Raw genomic sequence first — 22,037 nt, forward strand, 5'->3', positions numbered from 1 at the left:
TTCATCGTAAACGTGAATGACTGAAAAGTGCTAAATGTTTTATTTAAGCTTAATGCTGACCAAAGCAGGTAGCGTGAGTAGATATGGTGTGGGAGACCTTCGGCAAAATCAGCTACATACAGCTAATTAGATCTCAGGCAACAAGACAGTGAGCATTTCCAACATATCCACGCTGTTTTATACTGGGCCAGACACAATTGGTAGGCACAAGAGTGCTGTGGAAAGGGGTGCGGGAGTGGACTGAACATAAGACCAGTTACATGAGCTCAGTTCTGAAATTAATTCATGTGAATTGATGTGGTGCAAATCAAGAGAGACCAAGGACACTCTCACCCACTACAGATGAATAACATATGTATCTGTCACTCAGCCTCATCTGGTAGTAATGGCAGGGGAAATTTGTTGTGTCTTTTTAAATCTCTCCACACTTATTCGCCAGGTTTCTGAGCGCTTGTATTGGTAGCTCCATGATCACATATCTTTGACACCAGATCTAGGGAGACTGAGAGCAAAGCTGCTTTTAAATGGGAACTTACTCATTATCTCAGCCTTGATGGCATTGACTGTTGTGTCCCTCATCAGCTGATGTCCACACAGGGTGAACAGCCTTTACGACGCGGCTGTTACACCGCCGTGCCGTTACAACGCGGTCTTTTCAACGCAAGCCGTTACCACGACTTGCGCTGGAGGGCGCTGCAGGACAAGGAATTTTGTAATTTACTATCCAACACCTTCCCTACTGTACGTAGGCTGGTGTTGGAATAGTAAATTAAAAAATTCCTAAGTCCGCACCCCCTCCAACGCAAGTCGTGGTAACGACTTGCGTTGAAAAAACCGCGTTGTAACGGCACGCGTTGTAAAAGTACGCGTCGTAATGCCGTACATCCCCACACAGGCTTCCACTTTAGATTTGTGTTGTATGCCATGTGTGGATCCACTGCAACTTGTTTCTATGTTACTTTTCATTTTCCTTTTTATTTACTTGTTATAGAATGTTACTTTTGGTCTGAAGCTGACACATCCTAGCACACAATGAAAGAGAAGATAATGAAAGGATCATTTAAAAAGTATAAAACGTTCACAAACACCTACTGAAGACACTCCACCCTGAATATCAAAGTCCATATTTAATGCAGAGATGAGCCAAACTGGTAATACAGTAACACTTTTATTGTTGCGCAGATTGAAATAAAAAAAAGGTTCAAAGAAGTAAAAAATTCACATTTTGCAAATTTATAATTCTTCACTTGTTGATAGAAGTATAGGAACTATTCACCTTCGGTTTTCTAGGAGAAAGACACATTTATTAAAGCATGAATTGGAATATGTATTTCCATAGTGACACAATGTGAGTTATTACTGACAGCATCAAGCAAGCATTTTACTAAAAATAAGTTGAATCTTTCAAGGGAGCAAAACACCTATGGAAAAAAAGTATTAATCCACAAACGGCATTGTATTTTTCTAAAATGAACACTGATCAAACGCAACTTATTACTTTTACCAGACTTATAATCAGAACATTTTAGAATTGGCAGCCTTGTATAACTAGTCGTTATGAGGGCAATATCAATCCATGACTATCGCTAAAGGCAGTCACCGTCAAGAACAAGTATGTATTTTTCTCAAAAAATAAGCTTTTATGTTTATGGGGATTAAGAATGTAGGTCTTATCCTTCAAAGTATACTTTTGTGGCACAGAGGTACATTTCTTTCCCTCACATGCCACTAATGAATTTTCTTTTACATCGGTAGAACATTTTGTGTTATGATTTACACATAAATATGAATTCCATTCACTGCGAAAGTAAAGGAGCAGCTGAAAGAACACCCAAGAGGGATATACCATCTAAAAAAAGTCATTTTGAAACCACCTTAATTGTGAAGTACAAGTAGAGCTGCAATTCTCTGATCCTTCCTGCCTGGACCTCTGGAGTGCCATCTAGGTGGCCATTGCTTTGCGCCTCTCGACGTCCAGATCAATGTATTCAAACTTTGAACCTCTACTGAACTCCAGCTTACATTGACTTTGTACATAACAATTGCTTTGAATTATTTCTAAGTATTTCCGCCATACACAAATTTTCAACTCAGGAGACAAACTCTTTTCAAGGTCCTAAAAGCTGACAGCTAGATCCAAAACTGTTTTTTACTTAGAGTCTCTTGCTGCAAGCTTAAAAAGGCACAGAGCTAACCATCTCCAGTAGTGCTACAATCTGTCGAAATTCCACCCTCTCCATGGCTTTGCCTGATCCCCGATTTGCAAAAGCTAAATACAATTAAACTCTTCCTTGAGTTCCCAGTCTGCACTGGCTTCGCTAGTTCCCATCCTTCTGTAAGTCTACCTCACTCTTTTTAATCCGTCCACTGCAACTTCAAATTCGTTAAAGTGCTCCAAAGCTGGAACAGAGTATGAAGTTGGCAAAGTTAAAAACTAAACACAAAGTCGTGATTATGATGTCTGTTTGATTTAGCTTACCTTGCTCCCAACATCACGACTCTTGATCCTGAGTTTATTCACTTGGGATTCAGCAATGTCGGCCCTCTCCTCTGCTTCTTCAAGCTCATGTTGCACTTTCCTGAATCGAGTCAGATGTGTATTGGCTTGTTCCTCCTAATGGGACGAAAGCAACAAAATAAAAGTCACCTGCATGTAATGAATTTGAAGACCTACCCTAGCTGCACAATGCCAATTGTAAACAGGATCGTTTTCTATTACTGTTGTAAAAGCGCATCCTAACATACTTCATATCATATGTATAGGTGGTGGGAATTCTGGTCCACCCATCTAAATGGTATAAAACCAGACGCTTTTCTTTGAACCACATGTGATAGGAATGCAAACAGTGTCAAGTACCAAGATTTGTCCCTGATGCAAGCTGTTTTACAAATTTAAGTCAATAGAAAATCATTCACCTAATCTGAACTCGAAACTGCTGAACCTCGTCATTCTTCAGCGCATATCTGAATGAACTATTCTAATCCAGAAGCAAATGGCCCACATTTGTTCCGCGCATGTTGTGTCAGCCAAGACTACCCGTGTTCCTTATCTGCCATTACATTATATGTAACTCCACTGAGCCTGTTCCTTCACACGTGTACCTTTGCATGGCAATCCAATTGAAAAGTTTTCAATTGATTAGATCAATACTTCCAGCTCCCATCTGGGCTAGTGGAAATCCAGACTCTCGTCTGGACCACTCAGAGGCTCCTCTTTTATTTTCATTTTAAATCTTTTTATTATATTTTCTTACAACAAATAATTTGTAAAACGTTACATATGTTAACCGAAACCCCCAGGTTTCTGTGGCACTCAGATGCATGGGAAACAGCAAGTGACTGTGTCAGCCTTAAGTCAGAATGAAGTTGGTAAATACTCAGATCGGAAAATGGCACAATTCTATCCCTAGACCCACACAGATCACAGCCATTCCAGGAACTCTCCTACCCCATGGCTCCCCTCCATCATTCCCCATCTTCCTCAGACCAATGATCCCATAGCTTTACAAACTTCCGGAGTCAACCCTCTGGGCAGTAGATCAGCCACTCTTCCTGCCTACACCACTCCTTATTGGATTCCCAGTCTCTCAATGTCAGAATCTGTACAGAATCCAAATAACTTATCACATCCCTCCATGGAAGCTTGTATAGCTAACTTGGGTCACCTCACCCCAGACTCCCAGGCAGACCAACGAGGAGTGAGCTCCAGCAATCACCCCAGCACCCCAGAGTGCCTAAGTTGAACCCCTTCCTGGATGGCCCTTACTCTTGAGCACCCCCAAGTTGTAAGGAGTAGCATTTCCCGCTGGTGAAAGCCCATCAGGCAGCGAGCCAGTCACATCTCACATAACACAGAGCCTTATGCATGTAAACTATGCCCAGTGCAACAGCTTTGACTAAATGAGCTGGAACCCCACCTGGATGGCAACTTCCCTGGGGTATTTACAGGCCTCCTCCCACTAAATGTCCTCCATTATACCCAGGTCTTCCTCTCCTCTTTATCACAGCCTCTGTAACGGGGCCTGGCCATTCATGAGGAGGGATTAATACAGTTGTGAAATAGCATTTCTACAAAAAGTGGGGTGACCAGTGCCCAATACTCCAATGGGCTCTCGTCCGCCTGGTCCTGAGTGCAGTAGATCTGCTGTGTCAAAATAGACGTCATCTGTAGATCTCATAAAAAATGCCTCCCCACCCCGGCATATTATACGGCCTTTGGAAGTTTGAGCACATCAACGTTCCCTCCCCTCCCCAGAGACCATCCACTTTTGAGATGCCAATCATATTGCCGCGCCTGTGGCTCAACAGTCTTTGGAGCTCTGCCAACGCACCTAAGTCTGAATGCGATGTCTCCAGTGCTGATCGACCAGCTGATCTCATTCCAGGAGAGGATTCTAAGATAGGTGCCCCTGGCTAGTTGTTCACCACTGTCTCTGAGTAATCCGAGCGTTCCTAATTCCCGCATTTGCCGCTTTAATCCCTGCCACCTCGTGCTGCAAGTATTGAATGAACCATCCCTCAATGCTCAAGGCACCTATTGCCCCCCCCAACTTTGGGTTTTGTTGTAGCACCATAACTCATCCAGAAGGAGTTATGGTCCCTGCTGATTAAGACTCCATCCAGAGCACAGCCATCCTGCTCATATCACAACCCCTTAGCCCTAAACCCCAGCGGGGTCCAATAGGCATCCCCCATCAGGTGGCCCATCAGGCGACCTTATTTGTTGTCATTGTGTGACCATCGAGAGGTCCACTTTCTCAACGTCTGCACTGGAGCTAGTCGATCCATCTTCAGATAGCCCCAGATTCCAAGCAAAGGCCACAGAGGGCTGCAGGAGGCCACGTTGTAACTCCACGACCATCTTGTCCTTGTCTCTCCTTTCGTGCCTCAGCCTTGGTGGGGTCACCCTTGAGCCCCGACATGGACGCTGTTGTGGCTGTTAAGTCTGCACCAGGGGAGCGCTTTTCAGAATGGCCCTGCGACATTAGGTGGCCCTGCCTCGCCAGCAAGTCCCACACCTCCTTTGCCTCCCTGAAGAAATGAACTGATGTGCCCACTATCACCCAGACATGGTCAGAAACAGAAAGGCATATTTGAAGTTGGGATGCCACAGATTCTTCTTGACAAACAAAAAGGACTCACATTTATGTTGGACTGAAGTCGAATAATCTGAGTAGATACTCATTGGGCTGGCATCAATCAGCCAGGTCACATGAACTGGTGCAAAGTGTAGGATGTTGTCCCTAAAATTTAGCAAGCCAGCCACTATTAGTCTGGTTATCATTCCAGGTGCCGGGGACCGATCCAAAACCCTATGCACCCTCTCCACAGAGAACAATTTTGTCACCCTTCCCCCTAGACCTCGGAAGACAGCCATTGCTCTACAAAGAGTTACCTCAAGGGTCCCTCAGCCCAATCTGTGACCCCCACCAAATGCATATTGTTAAGGCAGGTGCGCCCCTCAGTCTCTTCCACCTTGGCTGATAGGAGTTTTATCTCCCTCTGCAGCCTGATCAACCTGTTCTCATGGTCCATCACAGCTGGTTGGAGCTGGGCCATAGTCGACTCTGCATCAGTGACCCTATCGGCCAGGGTAAATAGATCCACATCAATCACCATTGCCTCTATTTTATGCCCTGGTACCTCTCTCATGTCTAGGATGGCTGCCAGGATCATGGCTGTGTGGGCTTCAAGTCCATTATGGCTCCAACCAGAGCGTGGCCCTCCATGGCCTCCTTCAGTGGCATGGTGCCCCTCGTGCCCTCCCCCCCACTGTTTATTGACACCTTTGTAGGGGCCAGCAGGGCCATGATTATCCACCGGCTCCCTCACCAGCAGCCATATGTCCAAATGGCCATTCGTGTGGCCTTGCAACCCGGGCTCGACGGGGGAGGGACTCATTGTCAAGTCACTTCTAGCCCCACTGAGGGCCCGCTTCTCCGCTTGGCGCACCAACAGCTCTACAGGGATCTGAGCTGCCGATGTCTCTGCAGGGCCCACTCCTTGGCCTCGCTACACCAGAAGAGGAGTGGTGGTTTCCGATGCCATGGGCCCCAGCCGGCCACAGAGGCATTGCGTCTCATAGTTGTGCCCACCCCCAGGCAAACTCAGCTCCCAAGGATACTCACACCCTAGCAGGCCTGTGCCGTCGGACCATCAGGCTATGTGTCAAACTCCATTGGCGCATTGGCCCCTTACCCGCACGAGGCACCTCTAATCAAAAGTTCCTACATGCCCAGCTGTCTGGCTAAGGGTACAAACTAGAGTGCCCTTCCTATTATCAGAATCTGTTTGGCAATTCATAAAAGTAAGTGGCGGCGCATTGCTTTAATCATGGACTGTTATGATAGTTCATTCTCCTAGAGGGGAATTTATTTTTAATATATTTTAAGAATTCTCAGCTCTGCTTTTCAACATTGCTATTGCATAGTGTGGCAGTTAGATTCTTATCACATATTGTTTGTATAATCACAGTGTTATAGCAAGAAAGTCATTTTGTGAACCAGTAGCTCTATATTTATGTGTGCATAGGTGCCTGTTTCACATAAACAGTATGTTTAAAAATATTTTTTAACTTACTGATTCCTCAACTTGTCTCTTGTAGGCTTTGACCTTTAATTGCAATTTGTCTGCTAGGTCCTGGAGTCTTAGGACATTTTTCTTATCTTCTTCAGACTTTAAGCAAAAGGAAAATACACATCATCAGTGCAGTATTTGGTTGTACTTTAAATGACCACTGTCTGGTACACTTAGAAACAAATGTTGACTATGATGTAGAAGATGTTTACTTTGATGAGAACATCGATATGGGTGAGGATGTACAGTAATAAGGTGCAAAGAAATCTAGAGAAATTGTAGTGTTTAGATTTCTGATAGTATTATGCTGATATGCATGTTCAGCATGTTCTGCATGTACTTGGGTGTTGCAAAACTTTCAGTTAGGTTATCAAAGACACATAAAAATGGTAGACTATAATAGCTTCTGAGACACACTGGACATGTCTTCTGGTGTGAGCAGATGCAGTTGTCCAAGGCGCCTTAAGTGAATCGAGGACTTAGAGAGGCTGTGCTTAAAAAGTAGTACTTTTTACATTATAAAAAGCATTACTCAGAGGAGCTAAAAGAAAAGCTAATCTGTAAAGGAATGGAATGCGAGGTACAGTCAAGTTAAATTTCATGGAGAATAGCCAATTATGTATGACTATAACAATATTCGTTATCAAAAAAGGGGGAAAATACTAGATGGGCTTTTGATACAAGGTCCAGCGTACTTGCCCTGAACACAGTGAAACAAAAAATGGTATGCAGTTCCTAGGTGAAGTAATATTCACCACAATGTTCCAAGACAATATAGTCTTTCAAAGAATGGGAAGAAAACAGGGGTGGGATAGATTAGAGGAGAAGGGGAATTCCTCTTCTCAGAACTAGGGCTCTCACACACCGAGCAAGCTAGGTGTCATGCTTCATCATATGAGCCTGCTCCTTGTTGGGCTGGCGCTGCAATGCCCAACGGGCACCCTTAAAGGGGCTCTTTGCCGGAGATCTTCTGTTCCTTGCCGTAAGGGTGCAGTGGGGGTGAGGGTCCTAGATAAGTGTAGATGAGTGTGGTGTGATTTTAAAATAGGTCAGGAATTCCTCTGGAAAACTTTATTCTGTTGGATACCCTGCCTAAAGTAAAAAGCTAAGGGAGAAGTAATGTGTTCTGTTAACTATGTGACAGAATGTCTACTCTACTCCAAGATGGTCGACATGTTTCTCACCTTGTGATTGTCAAAGTCAGATCAGTGGCGATTCTTCAGGACCGTGCATAAAGCAATTAGTGAAAAAACATCCTATCTACATATAGAAAAGTGGTAAGTATAACAAAATTCGAACAGCTAATGCACAAATACCTGATATGTCAGTTCCTTAACTCGCCTCTCGTACTTGCGGACACCCTTAATGGCTTCTACCCCACGTTTCTGTTCAGCTTCCAGCTCGTTCTCCAGTTCACGGACCTGAAGTTGGAATTGATATGGTTATATTATTCCCTCAATGACCCCTACCTCCAAACCCTAACAATTTGCACTCTCCTCTGTAACTCACTCTGCTCTCCAGTTTTTGGAGCTGCTTCTTCCCTCCTTTCATCGCGAGCTGCTCAGCCTCATCCAGGCGATGCTGCAGGTCCTTCACGGTCTGCTCCAGGTTCTTCTTCATTCTCTCAAGATGGGCGCTTGTGTCTTGTTCCTTCTTCAGCTCCTCAGCCATCAAAGCAGCCTTCAGGAAAGCATAAAATGAGACTTACTATAGAACAAAACAGATTCTTTTGATTCACACTCTTCTAATGAATCAAATTAACTACAAGTAGTCATAAACTCCATATAGGTACGGTGGGAGTAAGCAAAGGTTTTATTTGACTGATCTTTTAAAATTAATTTTTTTATTTTGTGCAATAACCAGTCACAAGTGTATATGTATATTGTTTTGTGATAATTCAATAATAAAAATTTATGTAATTCCTTAGTTTCAATAAGGAACCTACATCGGTAATGGCCTTCTTGGCTTTTTCTTCAGCATTCCTGGATTCCTGGATGGCTTCCTCTACTTCGCTCTGGAGCTGGCTGCTGTCACTCTCAAGCTTCTTTTTGGTGTTGATCAAACTTGTATTCTTAAAAAGAAAGAAACATACATTCATTCATTCAAATTTTTATTTTGTTTAGACAAACCATAAAAGAATCATTTACATAAGAAACAATACAATCTCTAAAAACAAGTGGTACCAATAATAACAATTTCACTTTCCTATTGATAGCAGGCCATAAAAAAGGGTCATGATAAACAATGCAGTATTTTTCTGAAGGGAGTTTAACAAAACCAGACAATTGCAATTCCTAATCCGCTATTATAATCTGTCAGTCCCTAGTTCGCTAAATGCATGAAAAACACACTGTTTAAAAACTTGCAACGAATATAAATATTAATAAATATTAATATTAATAAATACCAGGTGCTAATATTGGTTAATATTATTAACGATAAAAAAAACATGTTAAAAGACAAATACAATTTTAGAAGGTATTTCATCCATTTCGTGTAACAAAATTTAGATGTGCAAATCACTCAATATCTTATCCACCACAAAACCAAAACCATGTCAACATCATTATCAATTTTTGTGTCAGATGCCTTATCCTATAACCTAAACTATTACAGTTTCAGACCTCGTCTTCTTCGTGCTATTGCTACAGCAAAAAGATATCGGCTTAAGCTAAATACAATGGTCTGTGTAGTATCAGCTTTAAACACTCTTTCTGCTTTCCTAATACGTCTGAAACCTAGGAGGCGACAAATGGGTTTTAGCCACTTCTTTCTACTATGTTGGTATGCTGGACAGAGAAATATAACATCCTCCCTTGTGCCCATGTCGCACAGCTCGCATTTTTCAAGCAAATCATCTCCTATACGACCCTTGTTACATGCCCATTTTGAAGTGTTAGCTTTAATGTGGAGAATGCCATAACGGAACTTTAAATACAATGTTTTTGGCAAATTTGGCAAAATTTCGTCCATAAGGCTTTCAAAGCTACTTTCACTTTTTACTTTAAGAAATTTGAGGGTTAATACTCCAGTTTTTGAATTATATATTGTAGAATTTAGGACAGAATCCCAGAACCTTTCCCGCAGTAGCTTTTTGCTAGTTAGGTTCAAAGATCCTGGGTCTGTCCAATAGTGGTATAACCCCAATTTGGAGAACCAGTTCTCGATATGGACCAACCACAGCAGCCGAGTTGTGTTCCTTATTACCATAATTTCTTTTAATGCTTCTCTGTAGTCAATTAATTTATCCGTTGCCCACAGACAAATCCAATATAATAATGGACGTAAGATGGCATGATCATCAGAGCCATGTATATTTAGATTAAGGAAGAGTGGGGTAAGGGGTGTGACACGTGGTACTGCTAATAGTTGTCTAAAAAAATTATTTTTGTGCACTGAAAAGGCATTTTTAGCAGCGTGGCCCCATAGTTCTGCTCCATAAAGTGTGGCAGATTGAGCCTTGTACTTAAACAGCTCAATTGCGGGGGATACGGCTCTAGAATAACTGTTCCTGTGCCTTCTGACTATGGGGGCTAGGTTTTGTATCAGAATTGTTTTAGATTTTTCAATTTGTGGATTCCAATTCATTTTTACATCCAAAGTAATACCCAGATAATTAAAACTCTGCACATGCTCGATCATTTCATCATTAACAGTGATTATTTTTTTTTAACTCTTATGGGGACTAATTGCCATGAACTTTGTTTTGGACGAATTAATCTCCAACTTCTTATCCACACAATAGGATTGAAATTTATCAAGCAAGTTCTGCAATACATTCAACATTAACCTGTGAGCAACTGGAAATACACCAAGTTCATGATTGGTTTCAAACCACACTATACCTGACAGGAATGTCATGTGCTATGTTCTCTTTGCACCCGTTATAAGACCCCATTGTTCGTAATAGGATATTTATACATCATGAAATCTAGGCCCGAAAAAAAGGTTCTACCTGAGAATGGAGGAGTTGCAAACGTTCACTGGCATCAAGAAGTTCTTGTTCAGCAGATTTACGAGATCGTTCTGTCTGTTCGAGAGCAACTCTTAGCTCTTCAATTTCTGCCTGCTGCAGATTGTTTCTACGTTCAATGACAGCCACCTGCTCCTTCAGGTCTTCTTGTCCCCTAGTAGCATCATCAAGATGTAATTGGGCATCCTATAAAAAATAACCATGTTATGACTTAGCTATCTTTACCCAAAAGGAAAGGTAGAACCCCACTTGTCTCCTGTTATTATCAAAGTACCTTGAGTTGACCTTGTATGTTTCTGAGCTGCTTCTGTGCTTCTGCAGCCTGGCGGTTGGCATGGCTGAGCTGAATCTCTATTTCATTAAGATCGCCTTCCATTTTCTTCTTTACCCTCAGGGCATCATTCCTGCTTCTGATCTCAGAATCCAGTGTGCTCTGCAGAGAATCTACAGCTCTCTGGTTGTTCCTCTTCAACTGTTCAATCTCCTCATCTTTTTCTGCAATCTTTCTGTCAACCTCGGATTTCACCTGGTTCAGCTCAAGTTGTATTCGCAGGATCTTAGCTTCTTCATGTTCCAATGATCCCTTTTATAACATACAAATACAGTTTGAAAACCATTTCATCATTCCTCAGACTCACCAATTCAACTGAATTGTTTTATTGTTATTAACATGTCTCTTGTACATACCTCTGCTTCTTCCAGGGCTGTTTGGAAGTCACTCTTTTCTTGCTCAACCTGTTTTTTTGCTTTTTCCAGTTCATGAATAGACTTTCCAGTTTCTCCAATCTGCTCAGTAAGATCTGATATCTCCTCTGGAAAGGATATAGATATACAATGAATGTAGAAAATTTCTAACGAAATATATATTAGCCTTTGAATAAGGGATATAAAAGACATCTTTAATTAGATTAATTTGTATGAGACATTGCTGTGCTGACTTTCCCCTACATACAATTTGTTAATTAATCATTTCTCTTTGTATATCCGAAATGAAATTGTTTGTGCTTTGAGATTTTCAACTGATTTCTATGCCATTATAAATAGTTTGACGTTTCTCATCTGTAGTTTTGATAAGTAGCCTTCTGTAAATATTTTGGGTTTGACCTTTAAGTCTTGTCAAGTGGTCTCCAGCAAACTAGTGGCTTTTTCTCCATGCTTATTTTACACTATCTCTAATTAACTTTCAACCCAGTGCCTTTTTACAGGCTTACTTTACACTCTCTCTAGTTAACCTTCCATTATTTAGCTTATCACAAACATATTCTTTTGATTCATTTCTGCTTCAAATAATACAGTCATCTGTGCACAAACCTCAGAGTCACTAGCCTCTTATTCTGCCTTAAAAGTTAACTCTTTGTTCAAATCACTGCCAACTGAATGTACTTCATTCAACCATGGACTTGCCCTTTAAATGGTCCACAACAATTTTCAGAAAAGTCTCTGAAATTTCATAGAGAGTGTTTGTTGCAATGGCAGCCAGTCTGACTTAGAAGCATCTTTCATTGCTGACTTAGATGAATAGAAAATGTTGGGCAGTTTTCTATCATAATTCTAGAACAGACTCAAACCAAAGATAGCATCATTGATGATTAAAAGAAACTTAAGTGCGATACATCTATAGTTCAGGTGTTGCTATTTCTCAAATTAACAATAATGTTACTATTGAAAAAAGATTTTGTATTTTAAAACAGGCATCTTAATCCCTTATAAATCACAAATATTTTTGGCCATTATGTTAACTAAATTTTAGTGAGAGATTAAGCTTGGCGAAATTGTAAACAGCTACCATGTATTTGTATCTTGGGTAAACTGAGCTTCATTAGCATATACTGAGAAACTTACGTTGCAGGTTCTTGTTTTCACGTTTAAAGGTTTCAAGGTGATCCAGAGACTCCTCATAAGCATTCTTCATCTTGAACAGTTCAGTACTCAAGGAGCGGGTATCCTTCAGCGTGGCTTCTAATTCAGCCTGGCCTTCCTCATACTTTTGTTTCCAGTCTGCAAGAACCTGTTAAAAAATTATGCAGCACACTTAGTAAAACTGCACAAAGTACATCAAATGCTTTCTATGAATCTTTGTGTCAAGTGTTACCTTATCGAAGTTCCTCTGTTTCTTGTCAAGAGCTGCAGCAGCACTGTTAGCTCTCTCAACATCGATCATGAAGTCCTCTACTTCAGACTGTAGTCTCTGCTTGGTCTTTTCCAGGGATGCACACTTGGAGTTCACAGCTTCAACCTGTTCCTCAGCTTCCTGAAGTCTCTGAGCCAGCTTTTTCCTAGATATTTGCAAGAACCAGATTAGTATACAGTGGAAATAACTCAACTATTTCACATCAACATATATTGGCTTATTGAACTCAGCATACTTGGCTTCTTCCAGTTCCTCTGTCCGCTGAATGGCATCAGTTTCATACTTGGTCCTCCACTGGGCAACTTCCCCATTGGCTTTCGACAGAGCACGCTGGAGCTCTGCCTTAGCTTCTTGTTCTTCTTCAAATTGCTCACGGAGCAAATCACAATCATGCCGAGCAGATTGCAACGCGTGTGCCAAGGCATTCTTTGCCTGTAAGTAGACCAAAATGTAAATGCATCTTCACAGTATTAATATTGTATGACACAGCATTTCAGTATGAAAGAGTAGAAGTGTGGTGCTGTTTTTGAATGACATTTGTTCAACAATAAGTGTGCATTATGTTATTAGGTTATGTAGAATTGTAGAGTGCACTATCACCCAGGAGGGTATCCTAGTGCTAATTTATTTTTTTCAGGTGATTTATAGAGTGCCTGAATCGCCCCACATGGGGTATCTCCGCACCGCTGACAGTAGAGGCAAGAGATCATAACAATTAAAACAGGAATGTCTTCAGTTTCTTCCTAAAACTGAAGTAGTTGTGGGTGAGGCGTAGTGCCTTGGGTAGCTGATTCCACATTGTGGGCGCCAGGTGGGAGAAGGCTTTCCCTCCCCACTGGGTTTTCTTGAAGCGGGGAATGACCAAGCGGCCTTTGCCTTCTGAACGAAGTCTGCGCGAAGGAGTATATGTGGTCAATTTGTTGGATAAATATATAGGGCCAAGCTGATGGAGGCCTTTGAAGACTAAACAACAAATTTTAAAATGGATGAGTTTACGAATGGGGAGCCAGTGTAATTTGCGAAGGAGGGGGAAAGAAGGAGTGCGACGAGGGGCGTTGGTAACCAAGCGAGCTGCAGGTGTGAGCCTAGCCAAACCTAAGGCCTAGAGGGGACTATTCGAAAAGCCAGGTCTTCAGCTTCCTGTAGAGTTTAAAAAGTGGGGAGGAGGCTCTTAAGTGTAGTAGCTTGTTGTCCCACGCTTTAGGATCGATGTAAGAGAGGGCTTGACTGCCAGGTCTGCTTTCCCTATAAGCAGGATGTATGCAAGTAGGGGAGCGGATGTGTTTGGCAGGTTTGTGAAAGCAAATGCGATTGTTGTTGTTGGTGTAGGAGAGGACGTTGATGTTGTCAGAGTGGATGATGCTGGCTAGAGGGATCGTGTATGCGTTGAAGAGGGTCGGGCTCAGGTAGGATCCTTGCACAACTTACCAGATGAGGTTGCTTGCATTCGAGGTGGTATGATTGCAGGCTGACTGACTAGGCACTTCAAGAGAAGAAAGAGCAGAAACATAGGAGTGTGATTCCTTGGATCCTGATGTCAAATGGGCGTTGGATAAAAATGGCGTGGGAGACTATGTCAAATGCTGCAGAAATGTCCAGACTCATGTGGTCCAGACTCATGCGGATCCTGTATCAAGGAGCAGTCATATAGAGCAATGTATTTCTGTATGTGATGATCTGGCGTGACAGAAGTATATGTAAACAAACTAAAATACTTCAAATATCAGTGACTTGATATGATTTTTTTATGGGCCACTATTTGTTTTAAAAAAAAGTCTTTATGTTGAGCTCAGGCTTAAGAGAGGTTTTAACGAAATATGGACTCAGGCAGCAATGACTATGCCTATATTGATTTGCTAATGTGCCTTTACTGTAATTGTGAGCTTTTGCTTATCCTAGGTGTACAGATTACTATCATGCCTCCATTAACTTGAGGAGATCATACTGCTCAAATACCTTCAGCTGTGTGAATTTGAGAGAACTAAGATATGCGGCCAAGTTGCTTCTGCCTTAATGCATTTCGGTATACCCTGTTACAGAACAGTATAATTTCCTACAAATGTCAATAACCTATGGGTTCTTGTCCTGGCACCAGTTTTTATCCGTAAAAGGTTTTCCTGTCACCACCTCTCTTAACCTGATCTGTCATCAAGCACTGGCCGGCTTGTGTTTCCAGGTAGAAAGTTTGAAAGACTTCGGCCAGTGGTGTCAGAGATCTTTCTCCCAGGGTATATCAGTTGTTGACTAATTTTGTATGTTTTCTATCTGAACTGAGAGCCCTTTGAAGCCACTTCACTTCGCTGTCATACAAGAATAAGACAAACTCATCCACTCTATTTGGGTTGGCTTCCATAACTGCACGAAAACGTAGTTTGCATTCCATTGCCTGAACTGACGCGGATGAAAAGGCGGTGATGCTTTGAAAGGGACGTATGCATGTTCTTGAGCTCTATTAATATTGTGTCTAAGATCCCCTTATGCTACTATTCCCATAAAATGCATCTCATTCATTTCAAATGCTGTTTCTGTCAGCAAAATGTGGTCTTCAATATTCTGGGAAGACATTTGCTTGGGACAGAGTTTTAAAAGTCGAAAATAAGGTACCTTTGTTTCCTCTTCCAGCTGTCTCTTCAGCTCTTCTGTCTGCTGAGTGAAGGCTTGTTTGCCTCTAGAGAGCTGGGAGATCAACGATTCCTTTTCTTCCAGCTGGCGAGAGAGTTCACCTTTAACAAACAAGCAAGTCATATAAGTACCTTTCATGTAATTTTTTATTGCTTTCCTGACATATTGGTGTATCTTCTTGGGAATCCTTTCCTGAGGTTGTGCATATGTAGTGATTATCACCTCACACCAAGAGTGTGAAACTTTGTTTGAAGAATCCACAATCATAAGGAATGCATTACATTAAAGAAAATTGTGAGGTGCTTTGAGAAGAATGCAATCAGTCATGCATAGTGAAACTGGGTATCTATATTGCTAAATACTCCTTTACGAATCTTGTAAGGATTACTCTATAACTTTAAGGATATGTGCAATATATCAACAAACATTTGTGTTAAAATTTGTACCATTTTCCGTCTGGAAGCGTGCCTTCTGAGTGGTGAGGTCATTAATAAGACGCTGATGCTCGTCGTCTTTAGCTTTAACCTCACTGAGTTGGTCTTCTAAAAGCCGACTAACCTTCTCAAGGTTGGCCTTTAAAAAAAGATTGTATTTGCATTATAATCCACAACTGAATTAACTTTCATTATCAGAAGAATGAATTCTAATGTCTCACCTTAGACTTGGAAACATTCTCCATGTTGCTGGCAAGGTCATCGATTTCCATTTTGTATTCACTCTTTTCTTTCTCCAGCTTTTGTTTGACCCGCTGCAGATTGTCGATCTGTTCCCCAAGTTCTGCAACGCTGTCGGCATGCTTCTTGCGAAAGGCAGCAGCAGTTGCTTCATGCTGTAGAGTGGACTCTTCTAGATCTCGCCTCATTTTCTGGAACTCTGCTTCACGCTTCTTGTTCATTTCAATCTGGGCTGAAGTGGCTCCACCAGCTTCTTCCAGTCTTTCACTGATTTCTTCAAGTTCCCTGGAGAGATCAGCCCTCAGTTTCTCAACCTTTGCCCGAGCTGCACGCTCAGCTTCAATTTCCTCTTCCAGTTCTTCAATACGAGCCTCAAATATTAAAATATTAAATCCTATAAATGGCATTCTAATGATAACAATATCCATTTCTGCCATGCTAGTTAACTTAATGAAGTACATCTATTAAATGTAAGTACCTGAAGCTCTTTGATTTTTTTCTGCAGCTGGGCTCCAAGAGATTGTTCATCTTCAATCTTGCTCTGAAATTGATTGATTTCAAAGTCTTTCCTGTTTTTGTGGAAAATGTGGTGTTATTTTCAAGTAATTTATAGAAGCGTAGGATTTTGTCAGTAGAGCTTTGGGTCTATTGGTTTGAACATAACAAAATGTACTTTATTAACACAAAATAAAATACAAAATAAGAAAAGAATAATAATACAATAAAACACTATATAACTTCAGTGCCTATAAATCTAATTGATGCTTGCTTCAACAATCACCCACTAACCCTGCTTCTGCTTTGCCCTTGCCTCCTGTGCTCTGTGGCAGCCTGGCAGCTATTGTCTTGCCTCCTTTACTTCTTTGGTGCCTTCACTGAATTCTTTCTCACCATGCAGTCTTTGGGCCCCATCCTTTCACCCTGTGTAGTCTATAGCTCTCTCCTCCTTCTGATCTGCCACCCCCTTTTCTTTCTTTGTGCCATGTGTGCCAGGTTAGCCCTCATTACATACAGACTGGTAATGACGCTGGAAATTTCAGGTCCAGTAGCTACAGTTACAAACCTTAATATTACCCCATTACAGGCTGGACCCTGATTATCCACGTAGAAATGGGTAAAACCAGGTAAATTTGATTTACCACACCTATACCCCTGTTTATTCTTTACTCCTTACCGCATTTTTGCCAAGGAATTCCAGCTTCTTTGACCAGCTGAAGTCCTTAAGGGGAGATGTCAGTGCCCTTGGTATTACCATGTTACTCGTAATCCCAATGGTCCTGGTAACTCATGTTACCGGGCCCATCAGAACTTACGAACAATATGAATAAGTGCCATTGTGTCAGTGTCAGTGGTAGCATGTTGTATTTGTCCCAGCACCTCTGCTTATCTGCCTATCCTCATCTCTTTTCCCCCACCCTTATTCCTCTTCTGAAACTTCCCGCATGATGTTTCGGTAACCACAGATTTATTTTATTGTGTTCCCCCTACCCCTTGCCTGCTGACGTCTTTTTTTCTGCAGCCTCTACATAAATTGTTCTATGCTTTTTTTTTTTACATTCTAACTGCAGCCATAATGTGTCGAAGAAATGAAAATCACACCTAATTAATTAGATGGCATTTCAAGGTACATGTATTGGATCGCAATCTACTTCACTACAGTGAAACTCATTTCTTGGAGTGTAATCCCTTGTACATTTCCAATGGTCACTATCTGTTCTTCTGGCATCTTGAACATTTCTAAAACAAATATATATATATTTAAGAAACATGAATTTAAACCACGTTCTTAGCCACAAGAGGACTATTCAATTAATTGAGACTGTTCTCAAAGGGGTGGGACTCACACACCAACAAATTACATTTTCTTCATCTTCGAGATGTGATAATCACACCCAGTGAGACTGTTCTTCCAGGTGTGAGACACAGAAGGTTATCAGGATTCTGTCGCATCTTTAGGCCCTAATGCTACCCTTCTTTGTGCATGGAGCAAGCTGTTTTTGACTATGATTATTTATCAGTCAGCTGAGGTCCATGGACTCCTCTTCTGATGCCTTTCTTTCTCTTGTACTATCCTCTCTCTTCCCTGGAGTGGGCTTTCCCTTCTGGTGTTTGTTTTTTTGCCCTGTGTTCTGTGCCCTGTGTAACCTGTCATCCATCTCAGTAAGTGCCCTCTTTTTGTCCGTGGCAGACCTCTGCCTCCCGAGTCCGGGCTTGTTTTGTTGGAAACAGACACATTTAAAGACACACAAGAAATGTAATGTAATAACTATGTATACTTTTCAATAATGAGGTACTCTCGAAATTTATGTCTTCTAAATATATACATTTGTTTTGAAAGTTGCCAGTAACAACAAATCGTTTTTTAGTCAAAACAATTTATAAAAAAGTTACAAATATTCATCATGGAAACTGAAACAAAAACATGTTTTTAGGAATTAGGTTTTCTCTATTGACACTAACTTCTTCAGTTTTTCATCGCTTTGCTGCTTATCATTCTCAAGATCCATCGTTGTTTCCTGGGACAGCTTTAGGTCACCCTCAAGCTTCCTCTTGGCCCTCTCTAGGTCCATGCGAAGTTTCTTCTCTTGTTCCAAGGAGCCTTCAAGCTGTTAATGTTAAACATATCGGTTAATTAATGCTATTCAAAAAGATTTGTTATCTTTAATACTAATTACTGATGAAAATGGTCACTCAACTGGAGAGTTTTGAAAGAGCTACACGTATTATTGGTAAAGTCGATATACTGGTTCAGCATTATAACAAGAAATGTGTTGAGGTTTTCTCTATTATTTCTCTTTTCATGGACACTTACATCATCTACTTGCTGTTCCAGCTTGGTTTTGGCTTTGGTCAGAGTGCTGACTTTGTCTTCCTCTGCCTGTAGGTCATCCAGGGTCTGCTGATGGGCCTCCTGGAGTGCTTTCTTCTCCTTGGAAACCTTTGCAATGTTTTCATCAAGTACTGCCATTTCCTCTGTGAGGTTTTTTACCTAAATCACACAGATGAGTAGCTGTCATTTTAATTATTCTTCCATTTACTATGTTGATGTTTAGATTTAAATCGAACTTCATCACATTACCTTATTCTCCGTGGCATGCTTTTCCTTCTCTACTTTGGCAAGAGTAAGCTCAAGGTCATCAATGTCTTTCTTCAGCTCAGAGCATTCGTCCTCCAGTTTCCTCTTCTTGGCTGTCAGCTCAGCATTACTTTCCTCTTCGTCTTCAAGTCTTTCTGTCAACTCTTTCACTTTACCTTCCAGTTGGATTTTATTTTTAATAAGACCTTCACATCTTTCTTCTGCGTCTGCCATGTTTTCACTTTCCTAATTGAATATTACAATAAAGTATGTTTAATTAATTTTTGTTTATAAAAACTTACCTAGTCATCCTTGAAATTTATGAAATTTCACCTACCGACTGAACTTGTAATGCAAGATCATTTTTCTCCTGCATAAGGGAAACCATTTTCTCCTCCAGTTCCTTCTTCCTTGCTTCAGATTTGACCAGAGCTTCTTTTGTCTTTTCAAACTCTTCTTTCATGTTTGCCATTTCCTTTTCTGTTTCCGCACTCTGCAGAAGAGGCTTTATCTTAAAGTAAAGCTTCATCCATGGCCAGGTTTTGACATTCATGAATGACCTGATATTGTACTGGATGGTCATTATGGCTTCTCTGTTCGGGGTTGAAATAAAGAAGAAGTTAAAAAAGGACCCATTTGGATTAATAATATAAGTTGCACTGATGAATCAGTTCTGATAAAAACCTTCTTTCCATCATCTTCTTGAATTCTACTCTCATGAGGAACCCTCTGCAAGCCGCCTGTGTGCGTGTGATGAGCTCTGACAGCTTTTCATCTCTCATTTCTTCAAGACCACCCAGGAGACCAGCTTTGAAGAACACCTTTAATGAATAAAGTGAATGAGAAAATTTCTTCTTCCAATATCATCAGCTTCCATTTTATGAAGTGATTACATAATTCCCTACCTTTGTGTGTCCAAGCTTGTACTGTGTGTGGTCAATATCTATGGAACCCAACAGTTTTTCACAAGCCTTCTTGCTGTCAATAAATGCGCCCTCTGGAATCGCACTTGCATTGAGCACTTTGTACCTTAAATAAATTATGTAAAAACATAGTTTTGTGGTAATAACATCAGGTTTATTTAAAGTATTTAAAATATGAATTTGATAAATGGAAAGCTCATACAAATATTATCTTACATATTTATGAGAAAGAAGTCCTGTGTATGAGTTTGCTTTCTCTCACTACGTCAGTGCATATCCTTGTTTTTCCATGAGTCATAAAACAATTATGCTAACTCTTAACTAAAAAGGTATCATATACATTTCTATTCTTGTAATATAACTATGCACTGTGCAATTGTTTAGTTATGGTTTAAGATGTATTTAACTGTTTTGTGCAGTCTCTTTACCTTTGCTTAAAATCACCATAGAGGATCCTGCTTGGGAATCCCTTTCTGCAAATTCTGATGCCTTCTAAGACACCATTACATCTCAACTGATGGATCAGCAGATGATTGTCCATTACACCTAAAGGCAGAGAATAGAGCTCATATCAGTTCACTTAATGCTCAAAAGTAACACAGTGATAGTCAAATACTGTACGAATGGGTAGTCATTAAAGAGACACTCTACCTGGAGTCTTTGTCTCATTAGGAATCAGGCAACGTACAAAGTGGGGATGAGTGCTCCTCAGGTTAGTCATCAGCTTGCCCAGATTTTCCTGTAGTAGTAGTGATATACGTGTATTTAAAATATTGCAAATATTTTAGTCAATGCTTCACGAATTTGATGCAACAATTAATTCTGAAGACGTATTGTCCTGTATTGTGTACCAAAAGGCTATTTGTACAGCAGAAATATAAATGTATGTGTACTACTCACTCTGAACAAAGCGGACACCGTCTGGAAAGACCCACCCTTCTTCTTCTTTCCACTCTTTCCACCAGCAGCAGCTGCTTCTATAATTTGAAAATAGCAAAACAAATCCATCATCAGGCACTTGCTCAAAAGTGCGCACTTTGCATATTTTTCTTTATGTCTTTTTACATGTTATGTTACTGCAAAATATTTACCAGCCTCTGCAGCAGTTGCTGTGTAAAGCATGGACAATACTTTAAGGGATGCCTTCTGATACAGTTGGATGACAGAGTCATTCAATGGATCCTTGTTCTTCTCCAGCCAGCCAGTGATGTTGTAATCCACAGTACCAGCATAATGCACCAGGGAGAAGTGAGCTTCAGCCTTTCCTTTGCCTGGCTTAGGTTTCTCAAAGTTCTTGCACTTGCCCAGATGTTGGTCATAGAGCTTGTTCTTGAAGGATGTGTCTGTAGACTTGGGGAACATGCACTCCTCTTCAAGGATGGAGAAAATACCCATGGGCTGAGAAGTATAAAGATTTCTGTGAGTCTTAAGCGTATTTGTTCATTATATATAGAAATCCACAAGTTGTTCACATAGACACCCACCTTTTCAATAAGCTCAATACAGGCAGCCAGATCCATGCCAAAGTCAATGAATTCCCAGTCAATGCCTTCCTTCTTGTATTCCTCTTGTTCCAAGACAAACATGTGGTGGTTGAAGAACTGTTGCAGTTTTTCATTGGTGAAGTTGATACACAGCTGTTCTAAGGTGTTGAACTGAAACATAACACAGATTTTCTGTGATTAGATATATATTGTGATCAGAGTGTCAGCATGGTTTAAAACATCACCCACCAAAAGATCTGAAACTTACATCAAAAATCTCAAACCCTGCAATATCCAAGACACCGATGTAGTATTGCCTGGCTTGCTTGGTGTCCAGCTGTTGGTTGATGCGTATCACCATCCATAAGAAGAGCTTTTCATAAATAGACTTGGAGAGTGCACCAATGGAATTATAGACCTTTTGGGGAAAAGATTAAATTGGTCAGCTTCAAGTAGTGTAGTGTGCCGTACATTGTTTATTTTCTGCATGTTTAAAAGATCCCAAAATGTTTGTTAGTCATACACAAAGAAGGAAAGGTTAAGGAGATTGCTTGCAGAGAGGCTGTGGTGTGAGCTCC

General features: G+C 40.9%; 1 protein-coding gene across 1 annotated transcript in view; it reads right to left on the bottom strand.

Moving 5' to 3' along the window:
* Positions 1–1,149: 1,149 nt before the first annotated feature.
* Positions 1,150–22,037, bottom strand: part of LOC144785850 (myosin-4-like) — a 41,670-nt gene continuing 20,782 nt past the window's right edge. Inside the window, exons 12-39 of the mRNA XM_078664694.1 lie at positions 21,728–21,877; positions 21,460–21,630; positions 21,067–21,373; positions 20,876–20,952; positions 20,627–20,714; positions 20,404–20,521; positions 19,958–20,081; positions 19,737–19,873; positions 19,390–19,645; positions 19,056–19,298; positions 18,789–18,965; positions 18,437–18,582; positions 16,455–16,545; positions 15,958–16,347; positions 15,749–15,875; positions 15,285–15,403; positions 12,916–13,112; positions 12,642–12,825; positions 12,392–12,557; positions 11,237–11,361; positions 10,824–11,132; positions 10,532–10,735; positions 8,522–8,647; positions 8,086–8,256; positions 7,893–7,997; positions 6,580–6,675; positions 2,480–2,614; positions 1,150–1,286 (exon numbers count right to left, since the gene is read on the bottom strand). Of these exons, the coding sequence (XP_078520820.1) occupies positions 1,269–1,286; positions 2,480–2,614; positions 6,580–6,675; positions 7,893–7,997; positions 8,086–8,256; positions 8,522–8,647; positions 10,532–10,735; positions 10,824–11,132; positions 11,237–11,361; positions 12,392–12,557; positions 12,642–12,825; positions 12,916–13,112; positions 15,285–15,403; positions 15,749–15,875; positions 15,958–16,347; positions 16,455–16,545; positions 18,437–18,582; positions 18,789–18,965; positions 19,056–19,298; positions 19,390–19,645; positions 19,737–19,873; positions 19,958–20,081; positions 20,404–20,521; positions 20,627–20,714; positions 20,876–20,952; positions 21,067–21,373; positions 21,460–21,630; positions 21,728–21,877 (4,557 nt within the window). The 3' untranslated portion in view covers positions 1,150–1,268. The remainder of the gene's footprint in view (positions 1,287–2,479; positions 2,615–6,579; positions 6,676–7,892; positions 7,998–8,085; positions 8,257–8,521; positions 8,648–10,531; positions 10,736–10,823; positions 11,133–11,236; positions 11,362–12,391; positions 12,558–12,641; positions 12,826–12,915; positions 13,113–15,284; positions 15,404–15,748; positions 15,876–15,957; positions 16,348–16,454; positions 16,546–18,436; positions 18,583–18,788; positions 18,966–19,055; positions 19,299–19,389; positions 19,646–19,736; positions 19,874–19,957; positions 20,082–20,403; positions 20,522–20,626; positions 20,715–20,875; positions 20,953–21,066; positions 21,374–21,459; positions 21,631–21,727; positions 21,878–22,037) is intronic.

This window comes from Lissotriton helveticus, chromosome 10, assembly GCF_964261635.1.
Source record: "Lissotriton helveticus chromosome 10, aLisHel1.1, whole genome shotgun sequence".
Taxonomy (NCBI): Eukaryota; Metazoa; Chordata; class Amphibia; order Caudata; family Salamandridae; genus Lissotriton; species Lissotriton helveticus.